The 18342-nt window shown below is 45.0% G+C and overlaps 1 protein-coding gene across 7 annotated transcripts in view; it reads left to right on the top strand.

The window, feature by feature from the left end:
- Positions 1-18342, top strand: part of LOC141085536 (testicular acid phosphatase homolog) — a 65011-nt gene that overhangs the window by 41060 nt on the left and 5609 nt on the right. For 6 of the 7 annotated variants that reach the window (XM_073570971.1, XM_073570973.1, XM_073570972.1 and 3 more), the window contains exons 4-10: positions 4966-5118; positions 8094-8192; positions 10945-11040; positions 11779-11911; positions 12408-12490; positions 13652-13758; positions 16625-16797. In XM_073570971.1, the coding sequence (XP_073427072.1) occupies positions 4966-5118; positions 8094-8192; positions 10945-11040; positions 11779-11911; positions 12408-12490; positions 13652-13758; positions 16625-16797 (844 nt within the window). The remainder of the gene's footprint in view (positions 1-4965; positions 5119-8093; positions 8193-10944; positions 11041-11778; positions 11912-12407; positions 12491-13651; positions 13759-16624; positions 16798-18342) is intronic. The other variant, XM_073570970.1, reaches the window with a different exon arrangement.

Raw genomic sequence — 18342 nt, 5'->3', positions numbered from 1 at the left:
CTGGCTGAGACCATACAGCCTGGTTGTTCTCAGCTTCAACTGCTTATCATTTATTCCCTCTATATATTCTGGCTCTGGGCATTTAGTTCTTGCCGGTGAAAGATTCATCTTCCTGTGCTGAGTGCTAAAGCTGAGTAGTTGTAGTTGTAGTCATCTGTAGTTTGCTGAAGTACGTGTGTGTTTATCTCCTAGCCCGGTTCCCATTTAGTTTACTCCTCCCTGTCCCTATCCTCCCTATTATTGGTGAGTGCGTTTGTATGATAGAGATTTTCTGTTATCCCTGTTTTGTCTTTGTTTCTTGTTTACCTTCCATTTCTGTCCCAGGCCTCATGAGGTGGGAGAAGGAACAGATTTGGATTTAACAGGAGCATAGAAAGGTTGGAGACCCGAGCCTCTCTACCTTCAAGAGTACCCCAGGGACAGGGATAGTAAAGGTTTCAGTTGCAGGGAAAGTTTGAGGCGCCTTTTCCTTACCGAAGACCGTCACAGCGTGACATCTGCATCATATCTTGAAACTTCAAATGCTGCTCTTTTGATGCATATGACAAAAGATAATCATCTGCCATATACATCAACAAAGCAGCATTTGCAGTTCCTAATCAATGGTTTCTCAGCAGCAGGCTACAAACACAACTCAACTGCTCAGCCCCAGTATACAGCGCCATACTGCAGTATATCCTTTCAGCCCCTCTATACAGAACCCCATCCTGCAGTACATCTCTCCTTTCAGCCCTCTGTATACAGCCCCATCCAGCATTATATCCTCCCAGCCCTTGTATGCAGAGTCTTATCCTGCAGTGTATCTTTTCGGCCCCTATATACAGAGCTCCATCCTGCAGTATATTTCTCCCTTCAGCCCTCTGTATACAGCCCCATCCTGCATTATATTCTCTCAGCCCGTCTATGCAGAGCCCCAACCTGCAGGCTATCCTTTCAGCCCCTCTATACAGAACCCCATCCTGCAGTACATCTCTCCTTTCAGTCGTCTGTATACAGCCCCATCCTGCATTACATCCTCACAGCCCTTCTATATAGAGCCCTATCCTGCAGTATATCCTTTCAGCCCCTATATACAGAGCTCCATCCTGCAGTATATCTCTCTTCTTAGCTCCTCTACTATTCAGCCCCATCCTGCAGTACATTGTTCTTCTTAGTTTCAAGCACACATGCACACCGCTGCCTTCTTGGAATGAGCACCCGCACTGTAATGAACTGTAATGACATTGTGTGTGTATATACCCTTACTAGTTATGCTTTGTATGCAACACCTCAAACATCACGCCTAACAGATCTGGCGTATTTCTCCTCCAAAATGTGTTGATGCACACAACACCAATCCCTTGCATCACAGATGTGGCGCTTCCTACATATAAACTCATGGAATAGTTTAAAACATTGCATTACATAAAACAACATATCCTAAAATCAACATAGCATTAGCAAAGTAATGATCGGTTCATCAGGTAGCAACAGGGGTTAACAAAGCAATGGCCTATGATAGGGGTGCAAACCTATTTAATAACTCTTACATGCTTTATACATTTGTAGCCGATTACTCCAATGTACGTTAAGTGTAGATTGATAAATGAATACCACTGAGTTTGGTTTGCGTCTGTGATGTTATGCACTGGTCGGCCTATGTAATGCTCAGAAGCAGTCATCATACACCGTGCTCACTTGACCACAGTCTTCAGATGGATTAAGTGTTTAAATGCAATTACTCCTTTTACATCCACATAAAAAAAACTTGTTTGGTCGGGTTCATTTCACACGAGAATAATGTTACTTCATAGAAAATAGAGGCTCTGTGGCCTCCCCTCAAACACTCTCGCACCCCTCCAATCTATTCTAAACTCTGCTGCCCGACTAATCCACCTGTCCCCCCGCTATTCCCCAGCTTCTCCCCTCTGTCAATCCCTTCACTGGCTCCCAATTGCCCAGAGACTCCATTACAAAACCCTAACCATGACATACAAAGCAATCCACAACCTGTCTCCTCCATACATCTGTGACCTCGTCTCCCGGTACTTTCCTGCACGCAACCTCCGATCCTCACAAGATCTCCTTCTTTACTCCCCTCTTATCTCCTCTTCCCACAATCGCATACAAGACTTCTCTCGCGCATCACCCCTACTCTGGAACTCTCTACCACAACATATCAGACTCTCACCTACCATCGAAACCTTCAAAAAGAGCCTGAAGACCCACCTCTTCCGACAAGCCTATAACCTGCAGTAACCACCGATCGACCAAACCGCTGCACGACCAGCTCTACCCTCGCCTACTGTATTATCACCCATCCCTTGAAGATTGTGAGCCCTCGCGGGCAGGGTCCTCTCTCCTCCTGTACCAGTTATGACTTGTATTGTTTAAGATTATTGTACTTGTTTTTATGTATACCCCTCCTCACATGTAAAGCGCCATGGAATAAATGGCGCTATAACAATAAATAATAATAATAATAATAATAATAATAATAGAAACAGATTTAAAAAAGGCCTAAAATTGTACTCATAATTGTGCACACAACCATCCTGGATCCACCATGATAATCCCGACTCCCGAATTGGAGGAGCTGTTCCCAGGAGGTCGCTGTACGTTCTGTCTTCAACTGCATCTGTGTCCACTGTCCACAGAAAGCAGATACAGCTAAATGTAATGGTGGCGCAAGGAGCCGGCAAGTCCTTGCTTCACCATTCTTTCTAGGAAGAGCCTGAAGGTCCAACAGGGACCTTCAAGTTATCTCACATTCTCAAGTGGTATGAAGGTTTTAGCAAGCTTTCAGACACTACAGAGACAAGTAAACCAGAAGCAGCAAGCAGGGATGTGAAAGGCAAGTGTGATGCATGTGTGGGGAAATCAATGCGTTTTGGTACTGTGGTGGGCATCATTTTTTGTAGGGGGAGCATCATACTGGTTGTAGGGCTGTGTGGGCATTATGCTGTGTGTGGGGGCATCATACTGTGTGTGGGGGGCTGTGTTGGCATTATACTGTGTGCAGGAGCATTATAATGTTTTGGGGCTATGGAGGCATAATAGTTTATGGGAGAATGTACTGTAGAGCAACATACTGTATGAGTTGTAATATACAATTTGAGGGGCACCATACTGTGTGTTGGCATCATACTCTGTGTGTGGGGGCATCATACTCTGTGAGGGGACCTGTGCGCACATTTTACTGTGTGTATGGGGGGCTGTGGGCACATTATACTGTGTGGGGGGAGCTGTGGGATCATCATACTGAGTGTAGGGAGCAGTGCGGACATCATACTGTGTGTGGGGTGCTATGCAGACATTATGCTTTGTTTGTGGGGGGCCTTTGAGGGCATTAAACTGTGTTTGGGGGCTGTGGGGTCATCTTACTGAGTGTGGGGGGATCTAGGGATATCAAAATCATACTGTTTGTGAGGTGCTGTGGGGGATATCATACTGTGTGTGAAGAGCTTTGGGGGCATCCTACTGTGTGTGGGGGAATGTACTGCAGTGCATCACACTGTGTTCCGGGGTCCTGTTTGCACATTATACTGTGTGTGGGGGGTCTTGCGGTCATCACACTGTGTGTGGGGTGCTGTGAGGACATAATACTGTGTTTGTGGGCACCTGTGGGGGCATCACACTGTGTGTGGGGTGCTGTGAGGACATAATACTGTGTTTGTGGGCACCTGTGGGGGCATCACACTGTGTGTGGGGTGCTGTGAGGACATAATACTGTGTTTGTGGGCACCTGTGAGGGCATCATACTGTGCAGCTGGGCTGTGGGATTATCATATTGAGTGTGGGGGATGTGAGGACATCAACATCATACTGTTTGTGGTATGCTGTGGTGACATCATAGTGTGTGAGAGAGGCCTGTGGGGGCATCATACTGTGTGTGGGGGGGTCATGAAAGCTGTACCGTCATGTGTAGGAACACTAATAGATCTCACTATGAGCAATATATTTGTATGGGTGCATACAAAGCAATTAGTGAGGCTAGGAAATGGCTTAGCGTAAAATAGAAGTTGCCGTTACGCACTAGTCCCTCTTTCAAAGTTGGGAGGTATGGATATACTGTGCTGTACATGTCACCCGTAGCACCGCCTATGAGGATTCTGTGTTGATCTTGGTACTCTGCTATTCCTATCTTCATAGTCCACGTACACATATGCCACGTATACCTTATAGATGTGAGTTCTGCAGCTATACACTTACTAAATGTAAGAATGGTAAATCAGATATTTTATCCAGGTGAGTAGAGAAGTTGCCATGCTTGAATCCCTCCCTGCGGAAAAATTAGTATTCTGGAATTTGGCTCATTCCATCCACTTACGAACACTTCTCTATTCACTTCTATAAGGAAAAAAGATTGGCTTTTCTTTCAGAAATAGCGCCACTTCTGTTGATGGTCTGTGTCAGGTATTGCAGTTCAGCCCCATTCTTTTAAATGGAGAAGAGTTCTAATACCAGACACGGCCTGTGGTCATGTTTTTTTTTAAGTAGAAACTTTATCCTAATCCTGGATAACCTCTATAATAAAAAGAATGGTATTTAAAGGTGTTTTTTTCCCATTTGATCACCAATTCCACAGAATAATTGATAAATGTATGACCACTTGGGTTCTGACCAATGGACCAGTTGTCCTAAAGTCCCCTTTGTGAATTATGGAATTACTCCTGCACACGGGACTTTGGGACGTCGGTTCTGGGGGGTAGTGACTGTCTCTTAGGCTCGGTACATAGTGCATCTGTGCGAACGCTCAGCGAGCATGTGACTCTGGCCACCATAGGGACCCATTTCTTTGCAGTGGCTCTTTATATGGGAAAGCAGAATCTGCTGCATTTTCTTATACAACAAAACAAATGCAGAATCCTACCACAAGCTCACCAGGACATAGGTTAAAATAAATAAATAAGAGCGTAATTGCAAATTGTAAAATGTCCAGTGTGGAACGAAAGTGATTTTAATAACTTTGCTTTTCAATCTTAGATCTATGTGCGCAGCACAGACTATGACCGGACCTTGATGAGCGCTCAGGCAAACCTGGCGGGATTGTATCCTCCAAATGGAACCCAACAATGGCATCCGGATATTCCATGGCAGCCAATTCCAGTCCATACTGTGCCTATATCCCAAGACAGGGTAAGATATAGCGCATTTCTTCACCGCAGAGATGTTGATGCGGATCCTAGTGTTCGGACCTTCACCGATCAGTAAGTTATCGATAGGTAATAACTTGTTTTCATCGGAAAATCACTTTAAAGAGGCTGTCCACTAAAGATTAATCAGGATCCTAATTAAAATAAAAAAAAAACCTATACTCGCCTTTCGAAGTTAGCGCCGCGCTGGTGTCGAGAGTGACGTGATTTGTTGTGAGCGGCGGCTCTTCAACTGCAGATTTTACTATTTCAGCAGAGAGGACAGAATAGGGATGAGCTGCAATCGGATAGCGGCTGGTTATTGACTACATCCTGTACATGATACAACAAGTTCTCCGGGAAAAGTGGCGCCAACATCTCTGGAATGAGAGTTGAGTATAGATTGTTTGAAATTATGTGAGGTCCAGAGTTGATTACGTAATGGACAACCCCTTTAAATTTACTATACAGTGCCTGGATTGGGAAACCATTCCATGCAAGGGAAGGCTCTTGACATTACGAGATTGAATGATTGCTGAAGTTAACACAAGGTGCTGAGGAGATCCGGAGAGTCTCTTGTTCTGTGCTGTCAACAACCTCTAGAGTACGAGTGACCTTGCATTCCTCAGATAAGAACATTTCTTTCGTTGCACTAATACAGATCAAACATCAAGAAACAAGATGTTCTCAAATGTCAAAGTCGAGCTTTACGAGGGGCGATCCGTACGTTACAGAACATGGAGGCTCTCCTCACGAGCTGAGATATGAAAAGCAGGCAATATTGAGTTGGGGAATGGGGCAACGTTGCACAGTTACAGGGATGACAAGGTGAGTGCACAGGCTTGGCTTTCTCGCTTCAGTTATATTGGAGCCTCCAAAATTGCCAAGTGCGCTGGTTTGGTAATTATTGGAGCCTTCTGAAATATATATGAAGCCAACTGTGCATTCGCTGTCATGTCTCCATTTCTGACATGAATGATATCCACGTGCCACTTTCCATGAGCTAAAGACATAGAACGCTTATCGATAGCGGTCGGCTTGTTTATCCTCAAGTTTCCTGATGAACCTCACATAGAAAGGGGAAATGCGTTGGGGCATAATGGGACGATGGAATGAAACTGGATCCTCAGCGGAGAATATTCTACTTTTTTTTTTTTTGGAAAAGGTCAAAAACAACGAGTTTTCTAGGACACTGCGTCAGAAAACGCTCCTTCTCTGGGAGAGTTTTAGGAGCAATTTTTCATTGCCTAAAGCGTTTTCAGAAGATATTTAAAGTTTTTAAAGCGTTTTCAGAGAGGTTTTTTTTTCCCCTAAAGTCTTTTCTTGCAACCTTTGGATTGGGCAGTGCCTTGTTTGGAGCAAGCATGTACTTTCTTTTTTCCACCAAGTGTTTTTCAAAACCTGAGGTGGAAGAAAAATGCTTAAAAGACTGAATATTCAAACAGCAAAGTGAGTTTACAGTAAGTATAGGTAAGGGTATATGTACACAAGATGTCTTTTTCAGCTAGAAAGCATCTGGAAGCCGCCTGAGATAGTGCTGCGACACCACCTGCAAGGCAACCTAAAAGAGCGCAGCAAAACCTCCTGAAAGAGCGCCTCACAACCACAAAGTGTTGGAAAACCACCTGAACGCCGCAAAGCCACCTGAAAGAGCGCTGCATAGCAACCTATAAGAGTGCCACAAAACCTCCTGAAAGAGCGTCGCAAAACTTCCTGAAAAAACGTTGCAATACTACCTGAAAGAGTGGTGCAAAACTACCTGAAGGACTGCTACAACACCATCTGGAAGACCAACGCAAAACTATCTGAAAAAGCTCCGTAATGCCACCTGAAAGAGTGCTGCAAAACCACTTGAAAGAGCACCGCAAAGCAATCTATAAGAGCACTGCAAAAGCCCCCGAAAGAGTGCCGCAAAATCACCTGAAAGAGCGGCACAAAACCATCTGAAAGATCACCGCAAAACCACCTGAAAGAGTGCTGAAAAACCAACTGGAAGAGTGCTGTAAAACCACAAGAAAAACTGCCACAAAACCACTTGAAAGAGCGTCGCAAAACCACCTGAAAGATAACCACAAAACCACTCAAAAGAGCGTACCAAAACCACCTCAGAGAATGACGCAAAACCACCTGAAATATCACATCTAAACCACCGAAAGAGCACTGCAAACATTACATTTTTCAAAACAAAGTGTATTTTTTAATAAGTATAGGTAAGGGTATAAGTGTACAAGCCATCTTTTTCAGGCAGACTGGAAGCTGCCTGAAAGAGTGCTGCGACACCACCTGAAAAAGAGCCAGAACACCACCTGAAAGCAGGTCGCAGAGCCACTTGAAAGAGCGCTGCAAAACCACCTTAAAGAACGCTGCAAAACCACTTGAAGGAGTGTGGCAAAACCACGAGAGAGCTGCAAACATTACATTTTTCACTTTACGCTTGTTATACAGTTCTTTTTGCCCGTCTTCCTGACTACTTATGTCTATTAACTTTATTTGAAACATTGTGCTTCGTTTCTACGTGCCACCCTTAACCTAATATTTGCAAACCTCAGTTACCTATGGGTTTGCCACTAGTATTTTATTTTTGTGTGAATAATATTAATCTGTATCTTATATACGGTATTTGTATTTTTTAGTGAGGTTTTTCACTTGCTATGTAATTGGTACCCCGTGACAAAGTCCCAATTTTTAGACATATGCAGATCCCAGTTGTGGGGTCTATCGGACATGTCGTCATGCCAGATGGGATTACCTTTTTAAGCCAGAAAGTTACCAACTCTTCCCAATAAGCCAGGCTATTGTATGTGCTTGAGGCTGCCATATGGATATCGATGAATACTGTATTATCAAATCTGTGTGCAGAGCCACGGCTAAGATTTCCTTCTCTTGGGCAAATGTTCAGTTCACTGCTCTACCCCTGCATCAAAATACGCTGGCCAAGGAGAAAAGTAACTCCATGTGTTTGTTTGCTTTGTTCTGTAGCTACTAAAATTTCCTTCCAAAGATTGCCCCCGATTCAATGAGCTAATGAAGGAGACCATTCAGCTGCCGGAGTATCAGAACAGGATGAACGTTTGGAAGGTACGATACAGAGGTGCGGATGTGCATTCTCACCATGTTTGTTTCCAGTACCATAACTAGAATCCGATGCCCCCCCACATGTTGGTCAGATGTATGTGTTTCCCCCAATCCCGTTCTAATGTCTCCCATCTTAGGTTACCTTCCTGGTATATATGTCTCCTATCCTGGTATATATGTCTCCTATCCTGGACTCATCCTGGTATATATATCACCCATTCTGGGTGCATCCTAGTAAACAGTATATCACAAAAGTGTGTACACCCCACACATTTTTGTAAATAAGTTATTACATCTTTTCATGGGACAACACTGAAGATCTGACACCTTGATACAATGTAAAGTAGCCAGTGTACAGCTCATATAAGTGTGTAAATTTGGTGTGTCCTCTAAATAACTCATCACACATCCATTAATGTCTAAACTGCTGGCAACAAAAGTGAGTACAATCCTAAGTGAAAATGGCCAAATTGTGCCGAGTCTGTATTTTATGTGGCTGCCATTATGTTTAAGCACTGCCTTAGCTGTCCTGGGCATTGAGGTCACTAGAGCTTCACCGGTGGCCTATGGTGGATCATCACGGAGCTGGTGGATTTTAGAGACCTTGCGCTCCTCCACCTTCTGTTTGATGGTTTAGGTCTGGAGACATGCTTGGCCACTCCAGCACCTTTACCCTCGTTTTTTTATTAAGACATTGGTTGTCTTTGAGCTGTTTAAACTCATAATGTTGGAATATTGCCCTGCAGACCAGTTTCCGAAGGGAGGGGATTATGCTCTGCTTCAGTATGTCATAGTACATGTTGGTATTCATGGTTCCCTCAGTGAACTGTAGCTCCCCATAGCCAGCAGCACTCATGCAGCACCAAACCATGACACTCCCACCACCATGCTTGACTGTAGGCAGGATACACTTGTCTTTGTGCTCCTCACCTGGTTACCGCCACACACGCGTGACACCATCTGAACCAAATACGTTTATTTTGGTCTCAGCAGACCACAGGACATGGTTCCAGTAATCCATGTCCTTAGTCTGCTTGTCTTCAGCAGTGTTTGCAGGCGGCTTTCTTGTGAATCATCTTTAGAAAAAGCTTCCTTCTGCTACGACAACCATGCAGACCAATTTGATACTGTGTATGGCGTATGGTCTGAGCACTGCCAGGCCGACCCCCCCCCCTCCCCCCCCTGTAACCTCTGCAGTAATACTGGCAGCACTCGTACATCTATTTTGAAAAGACAATCTCTGGATATGACGCTGAGCACATGCACTCAGCTTCTGTGGTCAACCATGGTGAGGTCTGTACTGAGTGGAGCTCAGCCACAGTGATCTTGGGGTTCTTCTTTACCTCTCTCACCAAGACTCTTCTCCTTGCTCAGTTTGATTGTGGACGGCCAGGTCTAGGAAGACTTCTGGTGGTCCCAAACTTCTTCCATTTAAGGATTATGGAGGCCACTGTGCTCTTAGGAACCTTGAGTAAATGCAGAAATTCTTTTGTAACCTTGGCCAGATTTGTGCCTTGCCACAATTCTGTTTCTGAGCTCCTTGGCCAGTTCCTTTGACCTCATGATTCTCATTTGGTCTGACATGCACTGTGAGCGGTGAGGTCATATATAGACAGGCGTGCGCCTTTACAAATCAAGTCCTATCAGTTTAATTAAACACAGCTGGACTCCAATGAAGAAGTAGAACCATCTCAAGGAGGATCATGGACAGCATGTGACTTAAATATGAGTGTCTGAGCAAAGGGTCTGAATAATTATGACCATGTGATATTTCAGTTTTTTTAAAAATAAATTTGCAAAGATTTCTACATTTCTGTTTGTTTCAGTCAAGATTGGGGTGCAGAGTGTACATTACTGAGAAAAAAATGAACTTTTTTGAATTTACCAAATGGCTGCAATGAAACAAAGAGTGAGAAATTGAAAGGGGTCTGAATACTTTCTGTACCCACTGTATGTCTCCCATCCTGATATATATGCCCCCCACCCTGGAATATACAGTATATATGTCTCCCATCCTGGCATATATACACCCATTCCTGGTATATATGCCCCGATCCTGGTACATATGCCCCTCATCCTGGTATGTATCATGTCCCCCGTTCTGTTCTGCTGCTGTTCTTTAAAGCGTTAAAAAAACATTCTACTCACCTTCTCCTGCTCCACGTCCTCGGAATGTTGGTCAGGGGCCAGGTTGCGGTCGCACCCTCTGTGACCGAGATTGTTCCCCATCTTATACCTTAGTTTCATCGTCTTCAATAATTAGAGTTGGAAGTAGAGTGAAAAATTGCTGCTCTCTTATCACAAGTCAGTCTGCTGCTTTGTCCCTCCTACATGCTTTACACTGCAGTCTGACTTATTTAGGGTAGATACTTTAAATTACAAACTTAACGCAACGTCACCAGCGAAACGGGGTATTGCAAGTTGAACTCTACGATTATCTGCACCTATGGGATATATTTAATTTTTTTTCCTAACAGCCTGCAATGTGACCATTACAGCCAGTGATTAGCTGCAGTGGTCACATGACACTGCGACAAAAAGTAGAGCCTGGTGTGGGACTGAGATTGGTGAAGATTGCAACTCATTCTGTGTGATTTGTAATAATCCCCCATCCCCTCTATATGTTGCATGCTTTGAGCTCCCCCTAGTGGTGTCTGCAAAAAGAAAGGAGTTTCTTAAATTTACAATGTGAAGAAAAGCAGAACATTTAGATAATTATGTTCAGAATTATATTGATAATATTCTTTTTATTTAGGATTTCATTGCACGGATAGCAAACATCACCGGTTATAGTGTAGACCAAGCGGACCCTCGACGGTTGGGGACGGTGTATGATACGTTATTTTGTCAGGTAAGGACTGAATTCTGTACTTTTTGGCGTAGGGGTTCATAGCCCAAAATAAAATTAGTCTCACTGGTATTAGTTAAAAGAAAAAAAATACAGCCAAACCCATCTAATGTGTATGGGGACCTCCTACCTGTCCCCCAATGGCAGATGTCGGGAGAAAGAGGGATTGGGCAGTTGGATTTCAACATGCCCAATCTATTTGTTTAATGGGCAGGTAAATCCACTGGCAAAAGTGTCTGGCAGAGCCTTACTCTCCTCTGCTCAGTCAGACACATGAATGCTCCGCTGAGACTACTGTGCATTTGTCTGTAGGAGCCAGGAGGGATAGTCGTCAGATTAACAAGTGTTCAATTTTACTATTCAGCATGGCTGTATAGGTCATAAAACAACAATAAAAATGACACCTCTCTTGTAGAAATCCGACTTACCAGTGCTGAGAAATCAAGATTTGAAGCTGCATGTAAATTAGGCAGTGAGTGCATTGGGGGTGTGTCTGAGTACATCAACCTGCCCCAATGCACTTCCAGGCTAATTTGCATGTGGCTTCAATGCTTGATTTCTCAGCACTGGTAAGTCAGATTTCTACAAGACAGGTGTCATTTTTCTTATTATTCCGGGACCTATGCAGCCAGACCATTAGTTTATTTGTGTAAATCTTACACTATCATTTTATGAGATCTTTACAATAATTCTTTATTTTAACGTTTTGCTCTATATATGGTATGAATGTCTGGATTGCAGAAGTCTCATAATTTTAGTCTACCTGCATGGGCCACACCGGACGTGTTGGAAACTTTGGAAGCTATCACCGCTTTTCATGTTACGGCCCATATGGCTCTCCACAAACCTAAGGAGAAGGCCAGACTCACCGGAGGTAGGGGCCCTTTAATACATTTAATTCCTTCATCAGTGAGAAACATTTTACTGACCCCTAGTGGTTATCTAGTGTATTCTGCTCAATAATAGTAATCACAATCTGTCCTCAGGGTAGGAGACCTAATAATCTATAGCCAACATCTTAATGAGCAGCGTTTTCCAATCTCTGGCGTTACAGCTGTTGCAGCTCTACAAATCCCAGTATTTTCTACCTATCTGCGCTAGGTTATTCTGATATTCATAATCTGTCAGCAGTTCAGTTTTGCTATGTAATCTGAGAGCAGCCTGATGTTTGAGGGTTAGACCCTGATCCCAGTGATGTATCACTTACTAGGCTGTTCTAGAAAGTGACACATTCTGATAGAGAATACCCATTTTTATTAGTCAGACCTCAGTTGTGATTAGAAATGTGATAGTTTCTTTTTAAAAAAATAATTAAAGCAAAATATTTTTAAATTATTAAATTTAGCTTTGATTAATTTTTATTTTTTAAGGGATTCTTGTGGATGCCGTTCTTCGGAATTTCACAGAAGCTGTTAAAAAATCTTCACTGCTAAAAATGGTGATGTACTCAGCGGTAAGTGATGGCTGTACTTAAGGGGTTTTTACACATAGCGATATCGCTAAGAATATCGCTAAAGCATCACCGATTTGGTGATGCAGCAGCGATATCGCTATGTGTGATACTTACCTCCGACCGACTACCCCGCTGTCCATCACTGATCGCGCAGCTCCATTTCTCGTCGGGCGCTTCCGGCTGGCGCCGACGAGCGACGCTTGGACGCGGACGGAGGACGTCAGGATCGCCGCGTCTGAAAGGTAAGTATCGTCTGCTATATCGCTGTGAGATCTTCCTGTGTGGAAGCTCACTAGCGATCATTTAGCGATGCACCAGCGATCCTGACCGGGTCATATCGCTGGTTGGGATCACTGGTGCATCGCTAAATGTAAAGGGGCCTTTACACTATAAATGTGTGATATTATTATATTTGATCCTTGTGCTACAGACATGAGAGGTGCATTACTATACAAAGACTGCATAGAAGAAAGCTGCCACTTGTATGGACTGCTATAATGCACACATGGAAGCATTGGATGTGAGTCACCAACCATTAGGTTTCATTGGGATTGACTTTTGGTGAATTTATGAGAATCATTGGCAAAATGATAATTAGATATGACACATTGAGACTGCTGTATCTACATCACATAGGATGCACCGAGACTGCTGTATCTACATCACATAGGATGCACCGAGACTGCTGTATATGCATCATAAGAGCCACCAACGGTTCATGTTTTTAGGATTTCCTTAGTAGGGCCCAGTTGATAATTGCAGTAGGTGCACAGGCAATAATTCCATCACCTGGGCAATACTAATGAAATCCTGAAGACATGAACCGTTGGTGGCTCTTGAGGACTGGAGTTGGGGAACACTGACATCGGATATAGATTGTATATTATTACAGACTGCTGAATTGGTGAACAGGGAAATAAGACTAGCTCATTCCTGACTGTTATATACTGAGATGCCTGGTACTGGTATAGACCACTTTGCTATGTGCTATACCTTGTATGATTTTTATTTTAACCATTCCATGAAATACTAAAGAAAAAATCCTCTTTTTGATTATCAAAGTTTCATTTACTGATTACAAAAAAAGCTCTTTTGAGTCACGTTGTAATAAAACCCCATTTGTTAGTTTTTAAATACTGACACAAGAATCTTTCTTTTAAGCACGACAGCACCATCCTAGCATTGCAAGGAGCACTGGGCATTTATAGTGGAATCCACCCACCATATGCATCATGTCACATCTTTGAATTTTACAAGGAAAGTGATGGGTAAGTTGCAAAATATTTTCTCTATTTTGGTACCCAATCACAAACTGCAAATGCAGATCTAATATTTGCACAAACGTATGTCAAAGCACAGGTCTAATGAGATATCACAGTGCAGAAATAGTACACAGAATGATGTCACAGTACAGGGAGAAAACACAGTGATGTGTCCCAGCGCAGGGAGAGCACACAGTGATGTGTCCCAGCGCAGGGAGAGCACACAGTGATGTGTCCCAGCGCAGGGAGAGCACACAGTGATGTGTCCCAGCGCAGGGAGAGCACACAGTGATGTGTCCCAGCGCAGGGAGAGCACACAGTGATGTGTCCCAGCGCAGGGAGAGCACACAGTGATGTGTCCCAGCGCAGGGAGAGCACACAGTGATGTGTCCCAGCGCAGGGAGAGCACACAGTGATGTGTCCCAGCGCAGGGAGAGCACACAGTGATGTGTCCCAGCGCAGAAGGAGCACGCAGTGATGTGTCCCAGCGCAGGAGCACACAGTGATGTGTCCCAGGGCAGGGAGAGCACACAGTGATGTGTCCCAGCGCAGGGAGAGCACACAGTGATGTGTCCCAGCGCAGGGAGAGCACACAGTGATGTGTCCCAGCGCAGGGAGAGCACACAGTGATGTGTCCCAGCGCAGGGAGAGCACACAGTGATGTGTCCCAGCGCAGGGAGAGCACACAGTGATGTGTCCCAGCGCAGGGAGAGCACACAGTGATGTGTCCCAGCGCAGGGAGAGCACACAGTGATGTGTCCCAGCGCAGGGAGAGCACACAGTGATGTGTCCCAGCGCAGGGAGAGCACACAGTGATGTGTCCCAGCGCAGGGAGAGCACACAGTGATGTTTCCCAGCGCAGGGAGAGCACACAGTGATGTTTCCCAGCGCAGGGAGAGCACACAGTGATGTGTCCCAGCGCAGGGAGAGCACACAGTGATGTGTCCAAGCGCAGGGAGAGCACACAGTGATGTGTCCCAGCGCAGAAGGAGCACGCAGTGATGTGTCCCAGCGCAGAAGGAGCACGCAGTGATGTGTCCCAGCGCAGGAGCACACAGTGATGTGTCCCAGGGCAGGGAGAGCACACAGTGATGTGTCCCAGCGCAGGGAGAGCACACAGTGATGTGTCCCAGTGCAGGGAGAGCACACAGTGATGTGTCCCAGCGCAGGGAGAGCACACAGTGATGTGTCCCAGCGCAGGGAGAGCACACAGTGATGTGTCCCAGCGCAGAAGGAGCACACAATGATGTGTCCCAGCGCAGAAGGAGCACACAGTGATGTCACTGTACTGCGTTAGTGTTGTTATAGCGCAGGGATGATGTTTTACCAGTTTAGGAATAAAGCACATAGTGATGTCACATTAGGCTTTGCTTTTATTTCCGATCTTCTGTTCCATTATGGTGGCCATCAATTTTACCCGACATAGTGTAATATGCTGCTTTATTTTGTCCTGTAGTTTTGGTGGAATCTGTGACAGACTCCAAATTGAGCCCCCCAATTCAGATGTGAAGAAGGATAGTGCACAATGATGTCGCTTTATTAGGAGAGTGCACACAGTACAGGAGTAAGGCACACAGCAATGTTGCAGTAGTAGGAGAGTGCGCATTGCCGTGTGCGTTGCTTTTGTACTGAGCACACTCTCCTAGTGACATCACCGTGTGTTACTTCTGTACTGTGCGCACTCTTCTAGCGACATCACTGCGTGCATTGCTCCTGTACTCTGCGCACTCTCCTAGCGACGTCACCGTGTGCGTTGCTCCTGTGCTAGGAGAGTGTGCAGTGTAGGATCAATGCACATTGTGATGTTGCTATAAGAGCGTGCGCAGCACAGGAGTATCATACACGGTAATGTCGCTAGGAGAGTGTGCACAGTACAGGAGCAATGCACATGGTGATGTTGCTAGAAGAGCGTGCAGTACAGGAGCAACGCACACTGTGATGTCGCTAGAAGATTGTGCACAGTACAGGAGCAATGGTGATGTCGCTGTACTAGAAGAGCGCACACAGTGATGCCACTGTAATCTAACACAAAGTAATGCAGTTGGGATATTTTGGTGGCTCAGATGTGAGGAGGCCAGGGTGGTAGTCGTGACGAGATGCTGTGGCATTCCCACACCCTGGCTCCCCGCAAAGGAAACATAAAGTAGACACTCACGTTAGATTCTGGAGTCCCTTCTGCTTCGGCCATCCCGGCTCCAGATACTAGGTGCTCACAAATAACTCCAGGCACTATGTCCATGCTTAACAATGCAACTTTACTCAGTAACAGAGTTCCTAGCACAGATGCAGCACAATTCTCATGCAATGACAGTCCTGAAGCTTTCCCTGTCTTCACTGACAATCTCTGCCTCGCTGGACAATCCCTGTCCAGTCCAGGCAATCTCTGCCTTGTTGCTGCAGCACTTCTTGCCCTGGCCGCCTGGGCTCTCTCCTTAATAACCAGGAGGTCTCATCACTATATCCCCGTTCTGTACTATACCCATCTGTAACTCCTCCCAGCCTATAAAACCCCTTATGCCAAGTAACTCTATGCTGACACTCTCATTGCATATCTCTGGTGTGCCTCACTATTCTAGTCCCATACTACGGTTACCTGTTCCTATACACAACACGTCAAGCACATACACATTACAGCAACAGTAAATAAATACTATGAAACCGCACGCATTTAATGTGCATACTATTCAAAGAGAGGAAGGCACACGGCAGCCTCGGTCACCTCCTTACACAGGCAAGAGTGTAGAATGTACCTCCTTATCCACACACTTTTCCAGTTCATCTATAGCAGTTAGTGGGACCAATCATGGAAGGTGGGTACAAGTTCATTGTGGTCACTGTTGTGTCTGAAAACTGTCCCTTATTTCCTTTCCAGCAGTTACAGTGTTGGAATGTTCTATCGGAATGAGACACATGAGCCATACGAGTTAGCGTTGCCAGGATGTACATCTCCTTGCCCGTTGGAGCTCTTCTCTCAGCTTTTGGCACCGATCCTCCCACTAGACTGGTGGAAGGAATGCCGGATTCAGGAACAACGGCAAAAATCAGGTAACTGAACGGAGCTTACAGCTATAAAATCTGTCGCCTAAAGTTCCCAGGATCTGGAAGCAACTTCTGACAATGGAGGAATAAGGCTAGTTTCACACTAGCGTATGGAGGAGCTGCGAACTTCCTCCGGTCAGCTCCGCACACGGCCGCACCTCCTCCGGTCAGCTCCGCCTACATCAGCATGCGTACCCTATCTTTAGCATTGGGTACGCAGGCCGTGCCGATGTATGCAGATGCCTCCGCATACGTCTTTTTGACGGTGCAGAAACCTGTGCCGAACACGAGTTGCACTTTGGTGCGTTCGCCGCACCGTAAAAAAGACGCATGTGGAGGCATCCGCATACATCGGCACAGCCTGCATACCCAATGCTAAAGATAAGGTACGCATGCCGATGTAGGCGGAGCTGACCGGAGGAGGTGCAGCCGTGGGTGGAGCTTCACGGAGGAAGTCCGCGGCTCGACTATACGTTAGTGTGAAACTAGCCTAAAGCGACAACTCTGTAACTAGGACAGACAATTGACAAAGGGGACGTGCGGCGTTGACAACACCAAGTTGTCAATTTTTTTTAATTTGCAGGAGGAACAACACAGGAAGCATGTTCACAAAAATATACCGCTCTTTAAGACTACACATGACAGCAATTCCCAGAAAAACAAAGCAAAAAAAAACAAAAACAAACCCTCATCTATGCAACTTACCATAACACCACTGTTTTATAGCTACAATTTTGTAGCCATAGCTATGTGCTATGGTACATTTGATTTAGGGGCAGAGACCCTGATTACTGCAATGTGTGGAGCTGTTGAGATGCAGAGTTCTCTCTGCTGTAGATGTAGCAGATCTGGGAATGCTGATCTCTTTATAACACCCACTCACACCACTGATTTGGCAGATTTGTATATTAAATAAAAACCCAAGGATAACAGGTCTGGTATAAATGGGTGAAAACCCCAAAATTTGCTTTTATGTATTAATCTAAATAAGCTCACATATATAAAAACAAGTCAGTGACTGGCAGACTATGTAGGAATAAAGATTTTGCCAACTGCAGGTGTTGTGTATGTGTGCACATGCCCCAAAAACTATGTGGGGGAAGACTAAAAGGCCCCTTAAAGTTAGGATTGGGGACCATATTGGCGATATCAATCATAAGTGATATGCCGTTAGCTCGCCACATGGTCATTGTCCATCAGGGAGACCTAAAGTCGTTCTTTTTGGGCGACCCCAATCAAAAATATTGGGGCAGAAAGAAGAGACCATTGGATTTTTTTGCTCAAGTCCTAGTCCAGGAATGGGGAGGGAAATCAATGAACAGCTCAGCTTCGCTAGCTATATATGTGTCTGATATCTGTCCATAAGGCTATGTGCACACGTTGCGGATTCTGCTGCGTTGTACAGTACCATTCTTTACAATGGTCAAACCAAAACCGCTGTGCCCATGCTGCGGGTTACAATCCGCAACATGTCAATTCTTTGTGCGGATTCAAACCTTCACCATTGTGAGGTGTGAAACTGCAGGTATTTTGACCTGCAGATTTTTCAAA

This window comes from Dendrobates tinctorius, unplaced genomic scaffold (assembly GCF_039654945.1).
Source record: "Dendrobates tinctorius isolate UK_male_01 unplaced genomic scaffold, ASM3965494v1 ptg000028l, whole genome shotgun sequence".
Taxonomy (NCBI): domain Eukaryota; kingdom Metazoa; phylum Chordata; class Amphibia; order Anura; family Dendrobatidae; genus Dendrobates; species Dendrobates tinctorius.
The sequence above is the reverse complement of the archived record's forward strand: the minus strand, read 5'-3'. Positions and strand labels throughout refer to the sequence as shown.